This window comes from Cupressus sempervirens, chromosome 5 (assembly GCF_028749045.1).
Source record: "Cupressus sempervirens isolate cs-2001-9-10 chromosome 5, ASM2874904v1, whole genome shotgun sequence".
In the NCBI taxonomy this organism is placed as follows: Eukaryota; Viridiplantae; Streptophyta; class Pinopsida; order Cupressales; family Cupressaceae; genus Cupressus; species Cupressus sempervirens.
Window position 1 is genome coordinate 185,545,524 of NC_143122.1, and position 15,894 is coordinate 185,561,417.

Consider the following 15,894-nt stretch of genomic DNA (forward strand, 5'->3'; position numbering starts at 1 on the left):
TCACATAAGGACCACTCCATAATGCATCAAATTTTGAGTGCCTCTTTTCTTTTTCTATTTCTACACCCCATTTTACCACATGATCACCTTCTCTAAAAAATCTAAATTTAGCCTTCCTATCGAAGCTCCTTTTCATCTATTGTTGGTGTGTCTCAAGAGTATGCATAGCCTAATTTCTCTTCTCTTCCAACTCCATCAACTCTACTACTCTTACTATCATAAAATCATTTTCAATTAGTTCTAATTGATGGGATAATTCTAGGGATGGAAACTCCAATGAGATAGGAAGCCTTGCTTCCCTGCCATACAAAAACATAAATGGAGAGTTCCCAATCGCCCTCTTAGGTGTTATTTTGTGAGTCTAAAGGGTAGTTCTCAACTTCTGATGCCAACACCTTTGATTATCTTCAATAGTACTCTTAATGATTATGATTAAATTCTTATTGGAAGACTCAACCAAGCCATTACCTTGGGGGTAGTAATTGTAAGATGTACTTAAATAAATGCCATGACCTGTTGCCCATGAACATATCTGAGCTCATACAAATGACTTTGCATTGTCTGAAATAATAGTGGAAGGAGTACGAAACCTCATTATAATACCATCTAAGAACTCAATAACTGAATTCTTAGTAGAATCCTTTAATGCAATTGCCTTAGTCCATCAGGTAAAGTAATCTGTAGTAGGTAGGATCCATTTGTGACCAGAACTAGATAGAGGATTAATGGGGCATATAAAATCTAATCCCCATTGAGAAAATGACTGATAAACCTAGATGGGATGAAGTGGGAGGGTTGCAAACCCCTACTTACCTAAAAAAAACATATTATTCACATTTTTTGACATATCTATGACAATTATTGAACAAGGATGACCGATAATATCTTGCCTTCATTATCTTCATGGCTGTGGTTCTTGCTAAAAAGTGGCCACCATCAGGACCATCATGAAGCTCCTTAACCATCCTTTCAACTTGATCTACATCTATACATCTCAAAAATGCACCATTGAAATCCCTCCTAAAGAGAATACCATCAATAATGGCATAACGAATTGACTGCAATCTAAACTATCTCCTTTTAGTCCTATCCAATCCCTGAGGATATCCATTGCCTGACAAGAAGGTCATCATGTTATCTTTCCAACTCCTTGGATTATCATTTCTCACTTCTTGTTGCTCTGCCAAATACGAAGGCCACTTCTTCATCAAATTCATGAGATGAGACCATCTACTTACATAATTCATTCCCTCTTACCAATTTAGTGATCTAGACATCCACACCATAATCCATCACCTTGGTAATCCAACCATCTCTTTTCTCATTGATGTCTTTGTTAAGAAGGAAGTTCTTGACACTTGCATGAGGGACCAATAAGTGGACCTTATTATGAGATTGGGGATGTCTAAATTCCTTCAAAGACTGATGACTAAAAGTGCTTGCTTTTCCACATAGCTTTACCTATCCTCATACTCCTTAAGCCCTTCACTAAAGAAAGAAATGGGCTGCTCTTCATTCTTGTCATTTTATTAAGTCAAAACAATAGAGATACTTGACTCACCACCTAAGGTATGAAGAATGAAATCTTTTTCAAAATTTGGATTGATGAGAGTTGGGGCTGAGTATATGGCTGCCTTGATCTCTTTGAAACTTGCTTTCCCTTCCTTGGTCCATGAAAATACCATGTTGCTCTTGAGTATAGTTGTAAGAGGTTTCACCATGGTAGCTAAATTGGGAATGAATCATCTCACAAAGTTTATTCTAACAAGAAAACTTTGCAGCCCTTTCTTGTGGCTAGGAAGTGAGAGAGCAAGAACGGCCTTAGTTCTTTCAAGATCAATGGTTAGACCATCCTTAGCTACAATGTGTCCTAATGTATCTCCTCTCATGGTTTGGATTGCAGTGGCACTATCACTATTAAAAGCTTTGCGATAATGTAAGAATGCATTACCAGGAGTGGGTTTCATTGTAGTAGGTATTCTATCCCATGTTTTTTGAAATCTATAGTTAAAACCTATCATACATTTATGGGGTGCCCTCTTTATAGTAATAAACTACTCTAAAAGTGAAATATGGTCACTCTTATCCTCAAAATGTTTGCATAGGGCTGCTCTTAACTCATCCCAATCTATTATATAGTTGTAAGGAAACCCTCTATACTATTGAAGTGCTTTTTCCTTTAATTATGAAGCTTGCAGCCTAACTGCAACATCATCTTTAGATATTCCATGTATGTTACAAACATTTGCAACCTCTTGAATATGTTCTAAGGGGGAAATAGAAGCTTCACCAGTAAATTCAGGTATACTTTTAAGAGTTGATATTGGTATGTCATGTCTTTGGGATAATAGGAGAGGAATCCCACCATTAAAGGTGGAAAACACATGAGCTCTAGCCATATAGGCAAGTGATCTATTGATGTGAGTAGATGGTATCCTAGGTTGAGATCTAACAAGAGGAGGAGTGGAGATGGATCTTGCAAGGGTATGTGTCACTGCTGCACTCCTAACTAGTGATAGAGATACCATTATCTTTCTTCTTCTAGGATTTGAAAATTAAACTCTTGGTATTGAAACTTATCTCTAGAAGATGCCCTTGTTTCAGCTTTGGACATGAATCATAGTAACCTTGGTCTGAAACCAGATGTGAAATAGAGTAGAGTTTCCAAGTGCTTTGAGGAAATGAGCCTCTTGAAAGCTAGGAATACTGAGAGCAACACTATCTTCTTAGTATCAATCTTTTAAATTCTTCTTTGACACCAGTAGACTTGAAATCTTTTAAATATTAGTCCCACTGGGTGTGCCAAAAAATGTTGTCACAAAATTTTTCACCCTTGTCCAATTTTTTTACCTAATGACAACCTTGTGAAACATGGAAACAACCTCTAAGCTATGGGACTTGAACTATGAGGTTGAATCTCTAGAGAAGGCTAGCTTCCTTTACTATTAGGATGCACCTAACTACTCTTGGAGGGAAAAACGAGAGAAGGTGTGCATAAGACACTAACCTAATCTATCCTAAGGAGGTGATGCACCAAAATAGAGTGTTCAAACCAATCTCTGCCCATACACGCACACTTGAACTATTATGACATCAAAGATATATAGATTTAGACTTGTTCAAATCCAACAATCAGATGCAGATCAGACAACCAAAATGAATAACACAAGGAAGAAGAGAGTTCACTTATATATCATTCATAGGTCAAAAGAGATATAATCATGCCAGTTGTAGATAACCGCAAAAAATTGAAGAGAGGAAAATAAATCTTGCACAATGCATCAATGGCTGAAAGAGATAAGACAAAATGTCATTAGGTCCAAAGGCAAAAGGGGATTTACAGTGAATTTGCAAGGCAATATCAGAGAAATAGAGAGGAGTCAAACCTAAGAAGGGTTACAAAATCTTCTTTTATAGCATAAGCATAACTAGGATAACTTCAATTGAAAGTTACTGATCCCATCCTTGTGATTAAGTCCTTAGAGAATAATCAAGGGCAATTTGAGTGATAGATTTGATTTAGTACTCCTATAGAGGCATGAAAATCACCAAACCCTGACTAAAAGAGACTGACTAAAAGAGACCCTGAAGTGATAGAAATGGCTCTATTTAATGCATAATTGGGAAAATGGATAACCAAAATGGTGGAGAGATGTCCTTTGCATCATTTCTAGCCCAAATTCATTTAGGAATGGTTGAAATCAATCATGAGGATCGGATTGTGCAGACAAAGATGCCTTTCTTTATTTCTTGCTCAAAAAATTAGAATATTTAACAGATCAACCAAGTCGAGTAACTAGAGAGCACCATGTGGACCAAGCATATTATCTCTTTCTACTACCCTACAAAGTCTTCACAAGTTTGACCATTTAATACAATCATGACCTCACTACCTTTCCATTTAACTAACGCCAAATGCCTGTGACTATGCGAACAATAGTTGTCACTGCTTCGTGACCTGCCCTTGACATTTCTCACTAATTGCCATAACCTAGCAATAATTGGAAACCTTGGGTCATAGCTTCGTAACCTGAAAGGAATATAATATAATTTTTTTTGCAAAACCGCACTCGCCCTTCTCAAATTGTTGATTACAAGTAGCATGAAACTTTTTAAGCATAAAAAGTCAGTGACCTTTCCACTGCATGAAAACTCAATTACCACGGCTAATTGCTTGATTCCCACCTAGGCCCACAAGGATGCACATCCACTTGTCACTATTTTGCAAGAAATAAAGATCAAACAACTCTATATGGTGACAAAATGACAGTCATGGATCTCACTTCATGTGATGGTCTTGAAGATATGTTAATCTTTGCTACCACATCAACCAATAGAAACATGGCCCCATGGCAGGTCATCTGACACCTTGCCCACCTCTCTTGTGGCCCACAAAAAAAGGAGCCACCTATCACATGTCACACACTCACTTTCTTGCATAATTTAAAGTCCTCGCATCTTGAGAAAGTGAGAAAGTGGTAACCCTCAAATAATCTTGATCTGATAGCAGATGAAAATAATGAAGAAACATTGACCCATGATGAAATAACAAACTAGAAACTACCAACTAGACCCATGTCAAAGGACTTCACAACCATAAGAAGAAAGGTCCATCATGGACACATGTTCTCTTGTCTCTTTGTCACATAGAATATCATCTGCACACTTTTGGAAAGCAACAAAGTGAAGGCCGCCAATATCAAAAGATCTGACGGTGGATAAAACATGGGCCCGTAAAGACATTAAATCATGCTACTTAGGAAAAGATATAACCTAAGGTCATAAAAATATATTATCATGCCCTATTCTAAATATTATAATGTATGTGACCGTTAACTAATTTTAAATCCAAATATTTCCATTTTGGCGGGAGGGAAAAATTAGCTAACAGGTATATATAAATAAATATTGATCAAAGAATACCACTACGTGGACCTGATGAGTTGGCAAATTGATGATGTGGCAGATGGGTGAATGAATTGGAGCTTTCCATGTGGTACATTTTCCAAGGAAAGCTAACTAGATGAGTGGATGAGGTAGACCAATGATGTATTTTTGGGTGAAAGTTGTCAGGTGTCATGAAAATGCAATTGGGCACCATAAAGACATTGGACCCAATGGTGGTGATAGAGCGAAGGTTCCACATGGGCCAATCATAGATTATTGTGAGGTGTTACATGAAGAATGTGAAAAATATGATAGGCTGCCACATGTCATGGTGGGTCTGACAAGTACACAAGTAGGGTGATGACATGGTATCTAATAGCAGATGATGTGGTAGAACCGATGAACCAGGAGTTGACATGTGGCATGCACAATAGTAGGTGATGATGTCAACAAGATGACACATGGAAATATCCCATGTCTTCAAGAGAGCTTGCCAACATCTCATGAAAGAAAGGGATGCTGCTACGTGGTAGAGGTGGGCCAGGTGGGGTCAACCCAAGGGGTGATAACAAGGACAGAAGAGCCAATCATGAGCTAATATGTGACATTGTCCAGATGAATTGACTAATTTTGATGGAAATAAGATGAAGGTTTCAATTAAATGTTAAAATAATTACTTCAAAATGAGTGCACAAGGAAATATAAGGAGAATATGTACATTCTAATACTTTTAAACAAATTTGTATTGAAAGATATGGGACCCGCCTACTTGGATAGTTGCAACCAATCATCATAAACCTGCAATGTTTCATAGGCCTACATACTATTAATAGAATGTTCTTTCATTTTATATTAGTTCAAACTATATTTTAATGAAATATTTTAATTTTTTTGAGAAGGGAACTACAATTTTCTTCACTATGGGACATTCAGAGAGGTATATCTTGTGTGAATCTTCATCAACAATAGGAGTTTCATATATCATCAAAAATCTCTAGAGACACTCTTTATTTTTTCTGATAAAACAAGTGCATTATAAAAAAATATTGTAGGGTTTGTTAAGCAAGGCATTTTTTAGCTATTCTTCTTCATGGCTATTTGTGACTCATCCATGGTAGTTAGAGACATCATTTGGAAAAACCATCATCTAGGTATGGGCAAAATTTGGAGAGGAAAGTATCAATATCCTTCTATCTTTATTTTATCCTTGCATCCATCTTGTAGGCATTTTAGTGAGATTTTTAGAAGTAGATCTTATATTCTTCCAAGAGTGTTTTTCATCATTTTTTGAGATATTTTCTTAAATTTTGTTGAAGAAATGATGAATATTAGATTGAGTTTTCAGTTAAGGAGAGAGGAGACATGCCTTACTTCAGTAATGGATGGAAAATGAAGAGGATAGATGGCATCATCAGATCAGATCTAACCCTTCTTTGTTCTTCTAAATATTCTTCTTCACTCTCATTATGTAGGATTTGTTCTAGCTTGTTCAGAAAGTCTCCATTGCTATGATTCAACCATTCTTCTAAATTTCTTGATTTGAGCAACAAATATATTTTCCTTAAGAAAATAATGAAGCAATAGTTATAGTGCTAAGTCTATTTTGTGTTGCTTTGAGTTTTCATATACATCTTCATTTATTTAGTTTCAAAGAGATGAATACAAAACAGTTATTAGAGTATTTTCATCTTGAATCAGATTGTCTCCTATCTTTGAGTTGTACAATTCTCTATATCATGTAGACAAAGACCACATATATCAGTTACAACTTGTTTTGACTTGCATACCATAGTTTGTTTTTTTGTTGATTCAAAGAAATAAGTAAATGCTTAGTGTACTTTGATAAAGTTCTAGATCTCATGGGAGGATTTTGGTGGGTAGAAGATTTATGGTGAAAGACGATTTCTCATTTACAAAGTACATGGATATGTCACAAGGACCATGGTGTATGTTTTAGCTTGTGTAACACCCAATGGAAAATGCATTGACCAAAGCTACAAGATCTACATTTTCTTGTAGTTTGGTTAATTGTTCTTGTTAAAATCTTCAAATATTAAAATAACCATTTCCATTTCTGTTAAGGAGCTAAAAGGAAGACCCCCACTTAGCTTGCGAGTTTCTAGTTTGTGTGATTTGCTACTACACAACTAGTTCATTACACAAGTGTAGAATATTAAAGGGTTACATTTGGTTTATTTGGATTCTAGAATATGTTTTAGTAATGGTTATGTTTGTGTGAATCCAAGTTTTACCCCCCTAGCTTTTAAAAGCTTGAAGAGTAGAAGGATAGTTGCCTTAGATGTATTTTATTTCAGCTACCTTGTTATTTAAACATTGTTTCATGAGCCAACACAATGTATGACCAATTCATTTTAACCTATTTATATCACATCATTGTCATATCTTCACTTAACTTTAAATAATGAAAGATCTACTAGAGTCATCCCAACCACTATGGTTGGGGATCAAACATAAACTATTCTAAGTGTTCTTGAATTTTCTCTTGAACAATCAATCCAAAAGATGCCTTCCTATAAACCAAATCATGTGCGACTATAAACAAAATCTCACAATTAAGGATAGATAATATATTGTGAATTACAACATCAAAATCATCATAGATTTTATTGACCGATCAAATCATTCAAAGCCTATCACTAATTCTTTGACCTAGTTTCTCTATCATACTTAAATCAATCATAACTTTCTTCATACTTGTGTGTAGTACATGAAATAATACATACACCATTTTGAGTCTTCCATATCTACCACACATACCAATTCAACACACAAAGCAACTACACATTGAATTTATGCTCCGTAGATACTATAATGATCTCTCAGTAAACTATCAATTGATAACCTTTTGAAAATTGACAACAATGATAACATAATAATTGATCAATTGGACATCAAATGTATAATGAAACATCTCTTCAACACAATTTATATTATTTATTCCAACACATTGCTACACCACATGATCTAGGTCATATATTTTGAAGTGCAAAGTGGTGACATCTAGTATCATGAGTGAGTCATGTGACTAACCAATTGTGTTATATTGTGGCCTAGATAGAAATTTTGAAATTGGTGTTTTCAATTTATAAGTACATGTATCTAACATAAATCATTGAGGAATATTACAATTATGTGCTTGTGTAGGAGTTTCCTCACTATATATATATATATATATATATATATATATATATATATATATATATATATATATATAAAATGAGGTGTTCTCTTATTCATGTGTATTTCTTTATGAGGCTATACAAATTCAAATATTTCTTCTTAGGATATCCTCTTGTTATTTTTGTACTAGAAAGAGAAAGCAAACTTTTCTATTCAAATGATTATAAGGTTATTTGAAGTTGAGAAATAAAATTAAGTTACACCTACTTTATTAAATATATCATGACTTCAAAGAATATGAATGTATTTTCCCATTAAGAATTTAGCTCTTGTGCTTTTATTATTATTATTAATTTTAAGTCATCTCATATAATTAGTAAGTTTTTTTTTTCACATTGGAATCAATGAAAAAAGAGGCAATAAAAACCTCAAGGAAAGAAATTTGTGAGCTACATTGCATTTTTCAAATGTGCAATTGTCACTTATTTTTAGGTTCCCCTTTTTCCTTCAAAATTTGCATGGGAACACTTCAAGCAAGAAAAAATATGCTTAAGTAGCCCTATTAAAAAAAAAGGTTAGGATTAGAGTTCTAACTTTATTAATGCTCACATGAAAATATTTTTTTGATACAATTTTAACTAAACTATAGTTAGAATCTTTAATCATAAACCTATCCTAAGAAAACTAAAGCTATATTTTAAGACACAATAACAATTTAAGGCTATATTTTAAGACACAATAACAATTTCATTTGTAAAATATTTTCAAAGAAATCTAATTAATCCTTACTTAAAAAGTGATAAATCCTAGATTGATTGTACTTTTCCATATCATATTTTTTCCATTAATATTTTTTCAAAATTTTGAAATCCTCTATATAAAACATAAAGTCATTATCCATATTGTTGTACAAAGGCCACCAACACAATTTATACGTAAAAACGAGTTCAAACGTAAACTCTTGCAATTTGAAATTAACCATTCTTAGAAGAAAGCTTGGTGGACATGTGAATAGATTTCCTGATGGGAATTTGATAATAGTTTAAAAGAAAAGACGTAAAGATGGGCCATGAAAGCCTCATGGAAGTGATGTTAGTGGATTCAATGTAGCCACCACTTATTTGTGTTGAAACCTATAAGCCTTATCTCTTACCCACAAAGTCTTGCCTTAGTGCTTTCCCTTACCCACAAAGGAATTATACAAAATCTCATTCCATATGTCAGGAACCCCTGGTAGACACCAATGACTACAGTCGCCATTACCACTTGGATGAGGAGAATCATACTTTGAGGGATGTGCATCCTTACGTAGCTGAGACATGCCTGTGATATCCAACAAAACAAGAGGAAATTTTGTTGTGCTTAAAACTTGTTTTAATATTGGCACCTGAGGAGGTAATGGAGGATTGTATCCAGATGCGTTCTGGACAGGCTCCTTTTCATTCTCACAGCTGTTTTATCATCATGCCCATTACATTTGTTTCAGTACATGTTAGAAGGTTGAAATATATTTATATGTTTGATTATAAAAATATAATGAGCCATTAAAAAGGAAAGAGAAAAAGAAACTTCCCAATTGTGATCACTAATGGGAATTAATTAAAATGACAGTTAGATGTGAAAACAACCTTGAATGGCGAGGTGCCATTGTTCTGAAAAACAACATAGTTTTCTTGAAATCTATTTGTGAATTTGCCCAATTCGCCCAAGTATTAAGTGCCTTCTTGTAAGCAACCATATGGTCCATATTGCTATATGTCTTGTTGCCTTCCATGACTATGTCCCATCTGTTGATACACACAATTACTCTTTGGTTAATATCACTACTTGAGAAATATGATATCTTAATGATTCTTTAAAAACTTTGAGGAAACATACGTTTGTCCACTGCTTCCACCGGTATGATCCCACCAGTGGGATGACTCAAAAATAAGGATATCTGCCCCCTTCCAAATAATTCCATTGTTTGCTATAGAGTCTATGTGAAGAATCATTTTCCCTTCTTTATTCTTTTCGAGCTCAACCAAAAATGGAGCCCAGAATAATTCGACAGAAGCATCATAATCCTGCAAGAAAGAGTTGGATTTTAAGATGGGTAAGAATATTTTGAAACTTTGGTAAAAGATGGTTAAATATTAACATTATTAGACTTTTGTAATTCATACGAGTGTTCAAGATATTTTCTATTGTATAATTTCTTTTTATTAATAACATTTTAGATCACACTGTATGATTCATCATTAAAATACAAGACTTGCCTGAAATCATAAACCACGTCTAATCTAAATTTACTGTTTAAACCAATATGAAAGAAACCAATAAAATTGGAGTGAACACTCTAAACAACTTACCAGTAGTTTAAATGTTGCTAGAGGCATCTTATCAACCATAACTTTCTTGTTGCTTGGAATTCCTGCTTGAAGGAGGCAAACCATGGACTCGAACTGCCCTCTACTTATGGAGTCTCCAACAAACATCAATCGCTTTCCTCTTAGCCTCTCTAGCATATCTTTACTATTGAACCTGATAGAGGATCTTACATTAGAATGAATCTGTCAAGATGTCTTAATGTTAGGAAAAATTAAGTAATATAGTAAGTTCATTCGAATCAATGATAGGTAAATCCATGATGGGGATACATAAATCAATGAAAATTACATTTTTTCCAGAGTTTCATTTATATGTCATGGAACTAGGCATTTGTGAAGATCAATTTCCTATCATGAAGCTAACCAATTGCGAAGACCCATTTACCTATCATTGTTGGTAAAATAAGTCACAAGAAATAAGTTCAAACATGAATATTAAAATAGATTTAGTGATATATTACTCAATGGTATTCGTCATTTACAAGAAAGTAAACAGGAATAATAAATTAGGAGACAAACAAAAAGAAAAGATGTTGGTTTGTAACTTAACCTTGGAATGGTACAACCATCTGGCTGCCATTTCCACTTCTCATAATCAGAATCTGGCCTCCCATTTGGTCTGCACTTTGTTTGAGTACCAATGTATGGGCAATCCACAGCATTATACAGTGGATATGATACATCATGAACCCACTTCCCTAAAAACAAATTGCATTTTGTTGCTTTTACACCAAGATTTTCTTTATTGTAAAGAACATGGCCACTTGGATGTAACTCAGAGTGTGCATTCCCTCTTGTAGTAAAAACACTACCATAGACCCTGACATCTATATGGATGCATGGGAAAACTAAGATATACAACAAAAACAATAACAAAAACATCTCCATTACTGAATTCCTTCTTCCTCTCAAGGGCAGGCTGAAATAACAATAACACAGCTTGATAAGTTATACGTGCAGTATTTATCATGCACAAAAGTTGGATAACAAGAAAAACAAAACAAAAGACAGAACGTTCTCCATAGATTTAATGGATGTTATGAGAGAATGAAAGTACTATCACACGAGAGCAAACGTGTTTTGAGAAAGTGGCATTTGTGATGATAAAAGAAATATCCAGCCCTACATGCTTCCGTGACTGGAATCTTCTTTATTTTAACTTTGTTGATGATTAACAAAAATGTTGGAATGTCCACCCGTGAGTATCTTTAATGCCGACTGTACTTCCACTTTGATTCAACTGTACAAACAAGATGAATCATGATATTATCAGATGACACCGATTCGTTATTTAGTGTTTGACCTAATAAGAATTGTGGTATTTTCTTCAAGTTGTTGCCCCATTTTAGCATTGTTATTCATTGTGGTCCCAATATGACATTTTATTATTATTGAATTTGTAGCTCCACTTTAGTATAAGTTATTCAAGATAACGAAATTAATAGCTATTTTTTTTTTCAAGCAATAATGTTTGATGTATATGAGTCTTCAGTTTTGTTTAAATTATAAATAATAAAATAACCAATGGAGTTGTTTAAGTGGTGACAACTACACGAAATGATTAGAGTGATTAGTGAAAGGCTACTAATTGTAATTATACATTTTTCTTCTTCATTTGTATTCTCTAGAGATGATCGAGTAGCTTGAATAGGAAAAATAGTGAGAGCAAAAAATATAGTCATGTAGAAGTCCTTTGGTTGTGAGGGTAGGTGAAGGCTAAAGATAGGTAAGAGGTTATGTAAGAGGTTTTTGATCAACCATGAGCTATTTGGGAACTTACTCTATTAATATATGGTTATGAGGCATGTAATTGGGATTTATGACCTCCTTGAGAAGATTGGCTACATGTACCTCACAATTTGCTGCAAGGGCATTGCTCTCTAATTTCAACTCTCTTGGTATGATGATTTAATTTCTAACATTATTTTATTCTAGAAAAAAAATTATGGGTAATTTAACTACCATATGGATAAGGTGTTGGATAAGATCAATCACGATGATTAGTTTCCTTCAGAGAGGGAGAGAAATTAAAGATAGTTATGCAGATTAGGAGAATAAAAAGTTGGATCAATAGCTCAATTAATCTGATGGAAGCCAATAAGTTCAAGAAAGGAAGGGGCATAAGAGGAGGATATGTTCATTGGAGTAAGACAGAGGAATATAGTAGACTAGATACACAAAGGGAGAGATATTGAAGATATTAGGCAATAAAATCCACTACCAATTAGAATGATTTTACAGTCTATATAAGAATGGTTGTAGAGAGATCAAATGTGCATGTTAATAAGACACTGTCAAGTTTAAATTAAATCTCTATATTTGTAGAGGGCATACTGTCTACACCCTATTAGAAATACTTAATTAATAAAAGCTATATTTCAATTGTGAGAAGGGTGTAATGATTGTTATTAATTTACCCTAGGCTTCTATCATTATTTCTATTATGATCTATTTGTATAATGTATTCTTTATAAGTTGCATAGATTAATGTTCATCAAGAGTGGTTTCATCAAGAGGTATTAGAGCCTTAAAGATCTAGGTAGAGAACACCAAGTTTGTTTATGCATTTTTCTTGTACATAGTTATAGTGTGAATTAAACATTACTAAAGCCTACAAGGTCTAGGAAAATTGGGAGCCAAAAGATCTTGGCAGTGAATATGGAATGCGTTATTGATATTTTAAGTTGCACTTATTATTTGTTATGATTGATGTGGTAGGATAATTGTAGCACCAAAAGACTAGGCAGAAAAGGAAGGAAAGAGAATCCTAGGTGAGTTTTCTATAAGATGAAAGAAGACAAGATGTAGAAGCATACAAAAATAGAGTCTCAAAAAGAGCGACAAGAATAAAGAAGGCACTTGAGAGAGGGATAAACTAAAAGCCAATATGGAAGGGAAAATGCATAATTTGATAAGGAATCAACAAAGTTAAGAAGGGATTTGGAAGCATATAAGTAATGGCTAGAAGAGAGAACCCAAGACTAATGAGCTTCACTAATGTTGAAGAATGTAAAGTGTCCTTTATAAAAGATTGTAGAGAAAAGGAAAAGATAAAGATTACATACCTTATGATGCAGGAGCATCTTGGGTGTAAGAGCAATCTTGCATCATCCAAAAATATTTCCTTTTTAGTCTTTTCTATTTTAATAAGGCTAGTAGATAGGGTGGTTGCTATTTTTGCGAACTTGCTATTTTTAGTAAGTATTCCATATGAGCTCAAAATGTTCTCATTTTCTACATGAAGGTTCATTTTAGAGTTAGAAGCCTACCATAAAAATCTCATTGCTCCAACTTAAGTATCAGAGAAGTTATTGCAGATTTTCGGTGGAAAATTTAGGAGAAAAATCTTCAGGCTCACCATTGGAGGCATTAGATTTCTTAGATGAAGTCTGAAAACTTGTCGAAGGGTGCTTGTGCACTTTTAAACCTATAGATTAGGAGCTGGCATTTCTAAAAAGTAGTTATAATTGCCAATCAGAGCAATAGTTCAAGAGTTATGGCCTTTCGAAGTTGGGCTACCCAAAATTCCTCAAATAAAATTTAAAGATGTATTTGGCTAACTCTATATGTATTGTTAGGGTCTATTGGCCCTAGGTATTAAGTATGAGCATCTAGAACCTTCTCGGGTGGCATAAAATTGCCTATTTAAGAAAGACCCAAATATTGTATATAAGAGCTCTAGGTGGTAGTTCACAAATTAGTCTTGCAAATTACTATAATGAAGGTGCCTAAGTGAGTTAGCATATTGTACTTGTGAATTCTATAATTTTACATTTGTGGCACAAATAAGAAGTCCATATTTTGTTCTTGCATTTGTTGTTGTTTCTTTGTTTCTGTTATGTGTTTATGGTATTAAGGAGAGCAACCTTAACCAAGTGGTATGAGAGCTAGAGTTCTTGAGTATATGGATAGATCACCAATTGTGAGGTAGTTTGCACTAGGATCATGGTTTGGGCTGAGCATGTAGACATATCACCAATTGTGAGGCAATTTGCACTAGGGTTTTAGCGAAAGTGCAAAAATACATCCACAAAAAGAGCGTGGCAAAAGAGCTATAGGTGTTACACCTGAGGGTTTTAGAGCCCTCTAAAGACAAATGCAAGCATTGGAAGAAAAAATGTGCAAAGGAATAAATCTTCCTATAAGAGATGAAATTAGGGAGGAGGACATAGTAGAAGCAAATGTTGAAGTAGAGGTAGTTCTAAACCTAGAGGAAGAGAGACTTTTTAAGGTCATCTCCAGGATTGGAAAAAGACCTAAGGTTGAAGTTGCCACATTTTTGGGAAATCTTAAATTAGAGGAGTACTTTGAGTATGAAGATATTGAGGATCTTGATAGGGTCAAATTTGCAAAGGAGAAACTAAAGGGACATGCAAAGATTTGGTGGCAAGAGGTTCAGTCAGAGTGAAATAGAAAGGGAAAGGAAAAAACACTAGATGGGATCAGATGTTAGCTAAAATTAAGTGAAAATTCAATCCCATGGATTATGAACTTGATCTTTTGAAGAAGATGCAAGGGTTGAAGCAAGCAAGAAAATTTGTTCAAGAGTATACTAAAGAGTTCTATCGAGTTCTCATTAGAACCAGCCATGCATAAGTTGATAAGGAGAAAGTGGCCAATTATTTTAATAAGTTAAGGCCAAGTATCCTGGATGAGCTAAGTTTGGTTTGAATGAATAGTATTGAGGAGACATACTAGTTTTTCCTAAGAGTTGAGGAGAAACTAAGCAAGAAGTTTGACAACAAGAATAGCAGAAGAGGTCATGGTGGAAGATCTAGAAAATGATCTTATGGAGGTTGTAATGATGATAAGAAGAACAAGGATGAGGCTAGAAGTAGCAATTAGAACCAAAGGGGAAATAATTCCAATCATTTCCATGATCAAAATAATAGAGACCAGAGAGGAAGAGGAGACTTTTGTTGGAAATTCTTTCACTGTGAAGAATAAGGGCATATAGCATTTGAATATTCCCAACTCCAAGGAAGGACAAATCAAAGAACAAAAAGCTAGGCTAGAGTTGCACATGTTGATGAAGATGCTAGATCATCACATTCTAAAGATGCTGAAAGAGGAGAAGTTCTAGTTAATATAAGTGTCCTAATGAGTGGTGAGAATGAACCTAATAAAAGAAGGAGCTTGCTTCACACAAGGTGAATATGTGAAGATAAGTGTTATGATGTGATCATTTAAGGTGGAAGTACTGACAATTTGGTGTTAGAAATGATGGTCACAAAGTTGAAGTTGAAGAGATATAAACACCTACATCCATACTATATTTATTGGGTGAAAAATGACCACAAGGTCATGGTCAATGAGCTATTCTTAGTGAAGTTCAAGATTTGAAGCTACTAGGATGAGCTACTTTTGATGCAGGAGCATCCTAGGCTTTTGTGCAATCCTACATGTTTGGAGAGATTTTGGTCAAGTGTCGAGGAGCATCGAGCTTAGATTTTGGTGGAGTTATATTTGTATGGTTAGATATGTGTTCGAGACACAT

At 34.4% G+C, this 15,894-nt stretch overlaps 1 protein-coding gene across 1 annotated transcript; it reads right to left on the reverse strand.

Annotated features, from left to right (window-relative positions):
* Positions 1–8,956: 8,956 nt before the first annotated feature.
* LOC149555032 (protein trichome birefringence-like 36) lies at positions 8,957–11,334 on the reverse strand. The gene is made up of 5 exons (XM_089829059.1): positions 10,948–11,334; positions 10,380–10,551; positions 9,907–10,094; positions 9,657–9,815; positions 8,957–9,479 (listed from the first exon to the last, which is right to left on the reverse strand). The coding sequence occupies exons 1-5, from the start codon at positions 11,283–11,285 to the stop codon at positions 9,197–9,199; spliced, it is 1,140 nt and encodes a 379-aa protein (XP_089685185.1). The 5' UTR covers positions 11,286–11,334; the 3' UTR covers positions 8,957–9,196.
* Positions 11,335–15,894: the final 4,560 nt, after the last annotated feature.

Bases quoted from the DNA above. Each gene is read 5' to 3' on its own strand.
- LOC149555032 (XM_089829059.1), bottom strand. From the start codon at position 11,285: ATGGAGATGTTTTTGTTATTGTTTTTGTTGTATATCTTAGTTTTCCCA. The intron at 10,552-10,947 runs GTTAAGTTACAA...ATCCTCTATCAG, and splicing joins GATGGTTGTACCATTCCAAG to GTTCAATAGTAAAGATATGC. The intron at 9,816-9,906 runs GTATGTTTCCTC...GTGTATCAACAG, and splicing joins GGTGGAAGCAGTGGACAAAC to ATGGGACATAGTCATGGAAG.